Source organism: Lycium ferocissimum, chromosome 6, assembly GCF_029784015.1.
Source record: "Lycium ferocissimum isolate CSIRO_LF1 chromosome 6, AGI_CSIRO_Lferr_CH_V1, whole genome shotgun sequence".
NCBI classification, from domain to species: Eukaryota; Viridiplantae; Streptophyta; class Magnoliopsida; order Solanales; family Solanaceae; genus Lycium; species Lycium ferocissimum.
This window is the reverse complement of record NC_081347.1, coordinates 9,270,277-9,277,899: the sequence shown is the minus strand read 5'-3', so window position 1 is coordinate 9,277,899 and position 7,623 is coordinate 9,270,277. Positions and strand designations below refer to the sequence as shown.

The following is a 7,623-nucleotide window of genomic DNA, read 5'->3' as shown; positions in this document are numbered from 1 at the left end:
GAACATTAAGAAAAACTTTGAAAATTATAGTTCTTTTATAATAATTCTAGAAGAATGATGGATCGTTATTTTACATTTTTGTTTGTAAATTATAAAATTGAGAAAAAGTGTATTTATACATTTATTGTATAATACTCTTGAAAAGGTTTTAATTTTATAACATTAAACATTATATCAAACACTGAAAGACAAACATTCTTTTTGATTTTTTCTCAATCTATTATGTGGTTTCGGATCAACTTGTGTGCGCCTCAAACATAGCTTATTAAATATTGAATAATATTATTTTATGTAGTACACTTTCCTTTTTAATTAATCTAAAAAAGAACGTTACATCTTCAAGTTTAGAACAATTTATTATTGAACTTCCTAATTTTCTCTGCGGATTAAGATTAGTGTATATATAAAACTGAAAAAGGGTATATAGTAAATGAACAGTTGATCGTTTGCAAATTAATAATCCTAACTAGAACAAGTCTATGAGAAAAAGGAGAAAATATAAAATTGATCTTAATGAGAAAATACTTATTTCAACAAAGAAACTAAAGCTACAATTAATTAATATGTTTTGGCAAATCAACCTAGAGGCCGTATTTCATGGCTGACATGTACACAAACATCATAAAAAAGTAGATGCAGCTGAGGGCAGAGACTGCAATGGCAAGAGCAGTAGCGAAATGTGCTAAAGTAGCATATGTACCAGTTACAAATGCAAGCATAACTGCTGCCAAAGCAAAAAAACAGCCAAAAAGTTGCGAGCCCGTATAACAACGTGATAGCAGCGAGATTCTTGGAAAATGCATCGATTGCTGACATGGCGATGTAGCTGAATACAGCACCAGAAGAACATACAAAGGAAATGGCATTTGTAACAATGAATGCTTTGAAAGCCGTTTTTCTTATTAGAAGTGCCATCCCTTGATTAGGGCCTGGATTGTTATCGAAGCCTCCTGGCAATGTCAAACCAGCTGTGAAGGTGGCTGCAGCTACTAGTGTGGCCACAACTAGATGAATTTGAGCTACCTTCATATAGTTATCGATCCTTTCTTTATAATTCTCCCACCTCGTCTCCGTTTCATTTTCTGTCTTTGGCATTTGGTTTTCCTCCAGTTTTATCTCCAAGTCACGTCCCCCGACCTGACCAATTCTCAACAAATTCTTCAGCAGCAAGCCCTGAGTTTTGACAGTTGAGTTTATACACAGTTGAAGAATAGAAAATTTGTTTAGCTGAAAAAATTGGTTGCAGGAAATAATAAATTCAGGTACTATAAGATAGGTTAAGAAGTCATTAGACGTGATGCAACTTGTATACACTTTCAATGTTTAAGAACCACAATCCTATACATCAAGAATGGACACAAATGCCAAAAAATCAGTTCTATAAAGGCATAGCGATAGCAAAAAGGGAAAAGGACCAAAAATACTCCTGAACTCTTCAAAATAGGTCAACTTTCCCCTCCATTACGCTTTTGACAAAAGGTGCTCTCGCCGTTAGTCAACTAACTCAAAGATGCCCTCCAACTGGCCAAGTAGCTAAAAAATACCCTTACTAGTAATGGTTGCTCCAAAACAAGGCGAAAAGGGTCAATTTTGCAGCTAGCTTTAGCTATTTGCATTTAATTTATTAAATTGCAACTACCTTATTAGGTTGTTTTAGTTCAAAAAGAAAAAAGGAAAAATTATTAGGCAATAGTCACAACACATGTATTACCAACACCAAAAACATAAATAGAATGAAATTTAGTCCCATCATGCTACGAATAAAGGAGAGACTAAGTGTATCTCTTTCTGTCTCAACTTATGTGGCGTCAATTAGATTTCGAAAGTCAAACTTCTTAATTTTAACTATGAATCCGGACATAGTAGCTTTAATTTTTTTGAAATAAAATTTATATATTTGGAAACTTCTTGAAAAATACTATATAAATCACAGTAATTAACAACTTAGAATATTTATAATGCATATGAAAAAATTCCGTTAAAAAAAAAAATCGTTTTCGAAAGGCGCCACGCCACATAAACTGGGATGGGATGGCATACCTTATTTGCTGGACATCCTTTGGAGTAAGAAGTTTTTGGTTTTCTTTGTTAAATTCCATCTGCTTTGCTCTGGGATGGTTTATTAATTCTGGCATATAGTATCCAGAAGCAGCAAGCAAATGGAGAGGAGTATTGCCATCCTCATCAGTCGCATCAATTAGATTACTATAACTTGGAGAACTCAAAAGGAATTTAACTACCCTTTTTTTATTGTTCAATATGGCAACATGAAGAGCATTTCTGCCGCTGCTGTTAAGCATTTCCCAACAATCTGGGCAGTGCTTTATTATCTCTTTCATCATGAGTACACAACCTAATTCATGGGCTGCAATGTGAATAAGGTTGTCCAGTCATCCTCGCTGCCCGCTGGACAGTAGCCTAAGGATGTCTTCCAACTTAGCATATCAGCAACTATTTCTTTCAGTCCTAGTTTAACAGCATAGTGAAGTGAATTCCAACCCCATTTGTCAGCTTCCTCACATAATGATCTATTCCATTTCCATAGTAATTTAACGCATTCTGTATGTATTAAACAACCAACCACGATTTAAGGACAAATATTCAAATTAAGTGATCGCAGATATCTGATTGAATAGGCTAAAATCTCCCTAAATTATCATCATTTTGTGAGCTTCATAACTATTGGATGTTCATGTTTACCCCTGGACTATGAATCCCCATAGATTAAAAACCACCCAGGTGCATATATGTGGCGAAATGTTTGGAATAACTTGCTGAGAGGCGTGAGGGAGATGACAAATGTCTTAGAAATGAGTACACTTGGCACAATGAGTTCATGGTAGTTCAGGGGGTTCTGCAAATACCCAATGGTTTAGATATGAAACTTGCAAGACGGTGATGGGTTTTTTTTGGTGGGGTGTGTGTGTTGGAAGGGGGGGGGGGGGTTAATCTATTCACTCAACTTTTTGCTCACGTGTATCGTCATTTGAAACTCTTTGGAAGAGCTTTTGGAGCGTGATGTTCACGTACCATGTTATATTCCTCCGGGAGGTATTCTAATATGAGTTCATGCCACTTCAGGGGGTTCTTTGAACAACTAATAGTTTAAGTATGAAACTAGCAAAACGGTGAGAGTTTAGAGGGGTTTTTTTTAGGCGTTATACATAAATAGACCCTCAAACTTGGCCTCAGCTGGCAAGTATGCCCTCCAACTTTGGACGTGTACAAGTAGGCACCTCAACTTGTCTCCACTTTGTTAGTTGAACACTCCAACTTACAAAATGATCATCTAGACACCTCAAAATTTATGTGTCACGTCAGCATTTGTGTTTAGGTGTTCAACTTTATACAAGTTGAGGTGCCTACTTGTGCACACCTAAAGTTGGAGGGCATACTTGGCAGTTGAGGCCAAGTTTGAGGGCCTGTTTGTGCATATGCCTTTTTTAATAATGTAGTTTATGGATTTTTTAACCTATTCACTCCAGATATATATCAGTATCAAACTATCACATGCGGTAAGTGAGATCAATAAGAAAAGTTACCTTCTCGTCTATGAATTATTGCTGCATGCAAAGCTGTTCGATGACATGGACCAGCATAAGTTGGTGTCTTGCAGGATTCCAAGATTTCAACCAAAGCATCATAAAAACCAGACTCCGCAGCAAGATAAAGTGGTGTCTCCCCAGCTTTGTTTGCTGGAAATTCGCACTCAGGATCTTCTTTCACCAAGACCCTGACCGCATCTACATGTTGCTTCCTCACGGCCTTGTGCAAAGTTGTATCACCATTGTCATCTGTCATCCTCATAAGGGTTTCCTTTGCCTCGCCTACGGCACCAGATAGTAACAAGCGAACTACTTCTGTGTGCCCTTCCTTTGCTGCCACGTGAAGTGCGGTTTCATTTTTCTTGTTCTGACGACATAGTAATGCTGGGGAAACAGTAAGAACTTCTCGGGCCAAATCAAAGTGACCATAGAGTGCTGCAAGATGCAGAATGGTGTTGCCTTGTGGAGTAACTTGGCAGCCAACTTCAACATCTGTTTTCATCAGCTGGACATTGCCTTCCACAGCTGCTCTGTACAAGGTTGGATCCATCCCTTTTGATTTAGTGGATGTAGTATTAAGGGAAGTCTCCCAATTATATAAGATCTTGTGACCAAGAGCATGTTTGGTAAAGCTGTCAAAAACTGCTTATTCTGATAAGTATTTTTGTCAAAACAATTTTTTAGAAAAGTACTTTTGAAGAGAATTAATTTTTGTTTGGCTGATTTATTTAATGATTGCTTTTTTAAGTATGTGATAAGCACATTGTGTTTGGGCAACCATTTTTAAATATGCTTTTGAATGTCAAATTATGAAAAAAGATAAGTATCAAGGCACATTTTTCAATTAAGATTACTTAAATAGAGAAATTATTTTGAATATTTATTATGAAAGATTTTAAAGCTATGAGAAAAGATATTAACTCGTATATTTTATAGCGCTGGCATTGTTACTCCAAAGAGGAAAAAGAGCGATAGAAGAAAGAGACCATAGGAAAAAGGAAGCAGAAACTCGTATTTGTAGTTGACGAACTACCAAAGAGGGTCTATCGGAAATAACGTCTCTATCCCTCAAGATAGAGGTAAGGTCTGCATATATCCTACTCTCCCCATACCTCACTTTGTGGCTGAGTATGTTGTTGTTGGACTACTCCAAAGAGGAGAAAAAGAGAGATAGGAAGGGGAAAAAAAAAAGGAAAGTGGACCGGGGGGAGGGGGGGGGGGGGGGGCCGCACACAATAGAAACCAAATTTATGGTAAGGACAATTGTGTTCTTGAAAATATTAATTTTCACATGCTGTGGCAAAAAGTAGATATTCGTAGCTTCTAGCCTCTTCCTAACAGTAGAAAAAACGTTTCTGCTGCTATTCAAAAGCAATTTTTTTTGGTCGATCAAACACCTCAAATTTCAAAATAAGGCTTTTTTTTTTTTTCTAGCCTTAAAAAAAGTAACTTTAGCCTTGAAACGTGGAAACATACCATGAATCACTTGCTAATAGTTTCCATATAGGAAAAGACTAATCTTGACGAATCTTTGAAGAGTCTTTGTTTCACATGCTGTGCCAGCTGATATTATTTATTTAAAAGTTGTCGACCTCAATCAACCCCAAACGCGGGGTTAGATATAAAAAACAGTACATTCCTTGAACAAACCCTCAACTAATGTTTCACAACAAGTCAGCATATTCCAAGTGTTTCAAAAAGGCTCTCCAGAATCTTCAAATCTCACTGTAGGCTAAGCAGCACATATCAGTGTCACCATACAGAGTATTTTTCACTAAAGCACACCCCCATTTTGGTTAAATTATTGTCTCTTAAGTGGACAAGTGAGAACATTGCACGTATATCAGAACTATACTCCAGGAAATTTTACAACAACATACCCAGTGTTATCTCATAAAATGGGGTCTGGAAGGGTAGAGTGTAAGCAGAGTAGCAGACCTTACCCCTACCTTGCAGGTTGTTTTTGATAGACACTTGGCTCGAGGAAAAAACAATTCAAAGCAGTCCGGAAAAGGTAATAACATGAATGAAGAAGTCATGGCAAAATACAATAGAAAGCGTGACAACATCATGTACAGTAACTACAACAAAATAGAACGATAATCGAATTACAAGAAGCAACACATAGTAACAGAAATTGAAGTTCCCAAAAATTTTAACTCAAACAAAGAAGATCAAAGATAGTGTGCTCAAGTTCAGCCAAAGAGACAGAAATAAATAAGAAATTAAAATCATATGATTCACCCTCTAATTTTACAGAGAAAAGATTGGAGTTTGTACCTGCAATTTGAAGTTCAAATGAGAGAAAAAGAAACTGCGCTATGCACACTTCTATGTGTAATAAATTGGGTTAAAATCACAGAAAGCAAATGATTTAAATACAAGAGTTGTTTAAACCTCTGTTACGCCTACATCATGCAAAAATATATTTACTGGTAATTGACATTCTGATTTTCTACTTAAAAGTTTTACTTGTATCCATAATTCATTTTCATTTATCAAAACCTTATTAGGACTTAGGTTTGCTACGCGAGATAAGGTGGATATTCAGAATTAAGTCCATGATTAAATTTATGTTGTATTTGATTGACGGTTTTAATTTATCTTGGTTGACGGTATAAAATTATCCCACATTAAATTTATACCATCAACCAAAACACAGTATACATTTAATCCCATACTTAATTCTGGATATCTCATCTTACCCCATCAAACTTGAAATTATTTTATCGCACCTCCGTGTCAAGTTAATACATTTTGCAACAGCGAAATACGATGTGTAGAGCTTTGCGACCTTGTTTTTTGGGTGTGGAATTGCATCGGTGTTTAGATAATTCAAAGGGATGCATAAGTATGGGTGTTCACGGTTTGGTTAAAAACCGATCCAAATCGAAAACCAAAATCAAACCGATTAAATAAATCGATATTTACTTGGATTAGGTTTGGTTAGGTTTTGAATTTTTAAAAACCGATAATATTTGGTTTGGTTTTGATTTTGGTTTTGGTTTTACTAAAAGCAAACCGAAGAAAAAACCGAACCGAACCGAACCAACAAATTTTATAGATAATTTGTATAATTATATATATACAATATATTAGTTTTTATAAATACTTTTAAATAATTTATATATTGTTTAAGTAAAATTTTATTCATTTTTAATAGGCTAATGAACTTTATCACGAAGCCGATTTAAAAAAAAAAAAAAAAAAAAAAAAAAAAAAATCCATGAATTCAAACTCATTTATTCAAAGAAACAACTATATGAGATTTATGTTGATTTATTTTTTGTATTTCTTATAAACTTTATTCACTTAATTTAAATCATAAATCTTAAGACATTTTCTCCATAATGCAAGAAACTATAGCTACCACAATAAAAGGGTAGTAATGGATTATAAGTTGAAAAATGATAGAAAATTCTCTCCTAATTGTAGGGAAAAAAACATGAAAGAGAGAAATACTGTTAATTTTCATAAAAATCGACCCAATCCACCGATGAATATGTATTCTATTTGGTTTGGTTTGGTTTTAATAATTTTAAAAACAGGCTAGATTGATTTGGTTTTGGTTTTAACCTAAAACTGACCCATGAACACACCTATGCATACGGTATACAAACAGAAGTTTCTTTGTGCTTTGTTGTTGTTTTAAGTTCATACTGTTATAAAAAAGAGCATAATACATAAACAGACCTTCAAACTTGACCTCAAATAGCAAGTATGCCCTTCAATTGTGGGTGTATACAAGTAGTCACTTCAACTTGTCTCCACTTTGGCAATTGTGCACTCCACCTTACAAAATAATCATCTAGACACCTCAAAAAATTATATGTCACGTCAGTGCCACATCAGTATTTATGTTTACCTGTTCAACTTCTTACAAGTTGAGTTGCCTACTTATCCACACCCAAAGTTCGAAGACATACTTGCCAGCTGAGGCCAAGTTTGAAAGTCAGTATACGTATTATGCCTTATGAGAAGCGTAAATGGTATATTGCCAGTGAACTTATAGGTAGCATGCCAATTTTTAACTGCACAGGAAATTATGTTGAGCAGCAGGTTAGGAAAATAAAAGAAC

General features: G+C 35.1%; 2 protein-coding genes across 3 annotated transcripts; both read right to left on the bottom strand.

Moving 5' to 3' along the window:
• Nucleotides 1-504: 504 nt before the first annotated feature.
• On the bottom strand, nucleotides 505-1,321 carry LOC132059249 (uncharacterized). Its single transcript, XM_059451807.1, has one exon. The coding sequence runs from the start codon at nucleotides 1,093-1,095 to the stop codon at nucleotides 577-579; it is 519 nt and encodes a 172-aa protein (XP_059307790.1). The 5' UTR covers nucleotides 1,096-1,321; the 3' UTR covers nucleotides 505-576.
• A 761-nt stretch (nucleotides 1,322-2,082) lies between these two features.
• Nucleotides 2,083-5,892, bottom strand: LOC132059248 (uncharacterized). 2 transcript variants are annotated; one of them, XM_059451806.1, is made up of 3 exons: nucleotides 5,826-5,892; nucleotides 3,543-4,075; nucleotides 2,083-2,559 (listed from the first exon to the last, which is right to left on the bottom strand). In XM_059451806.1, exons 2-3 carry the CDS (start codon nucleotides 4,045-4,047, stop codon nucleotides 2,354-2,356), a joined length of 711 nt encoding a protein of 236 aa, XP_059307789.1. In that variant the 5' UTR covers nucleotides 4,048-4,075; nucleotides 5,826-5,892; the 3' UTR covers nucleotides 2,083-2,353. The 2 variants fall into 2 exon arrangements, with proteins under 2 accessions (XP_059307789.1, XP_059307788.1); XM_059451805.1 differs by lacking the exon at nucleotides 5,826-5,892 and having other exon boundaries at nucleotides 3,543-4,727.
• Between the last annotated feature and the right edge of the window lie 1,731 nt (nucleotides 5,893-7,623).

What these genes read in the sequence shown, in the direction of transcription:
- LOC132059249 (XM_059451807.1), bottom strand. Translation starts at nt 1,095, where the DNA reads ATGCCAAAGACAGAAAATGAAACGGAGACGAGGTGGGAGAATTATAAA.
- LOC132059248 (XM_059451805.1), bottom strand. Translation starts at nt 4,095, where the DNA reads ATGGATCCAACCTTGTACAGAGCAGCTGTGGAAGGCAATGTCCAGCTG. An exon ending in AATAATTCATAGACGAGAAG is followed by an intron (nt 2,560 to 3,542) that starts GTAACTTTTCTT and finishes TAATACATACAG; the next exon opens with AATGCGTTAAATTACTATGG.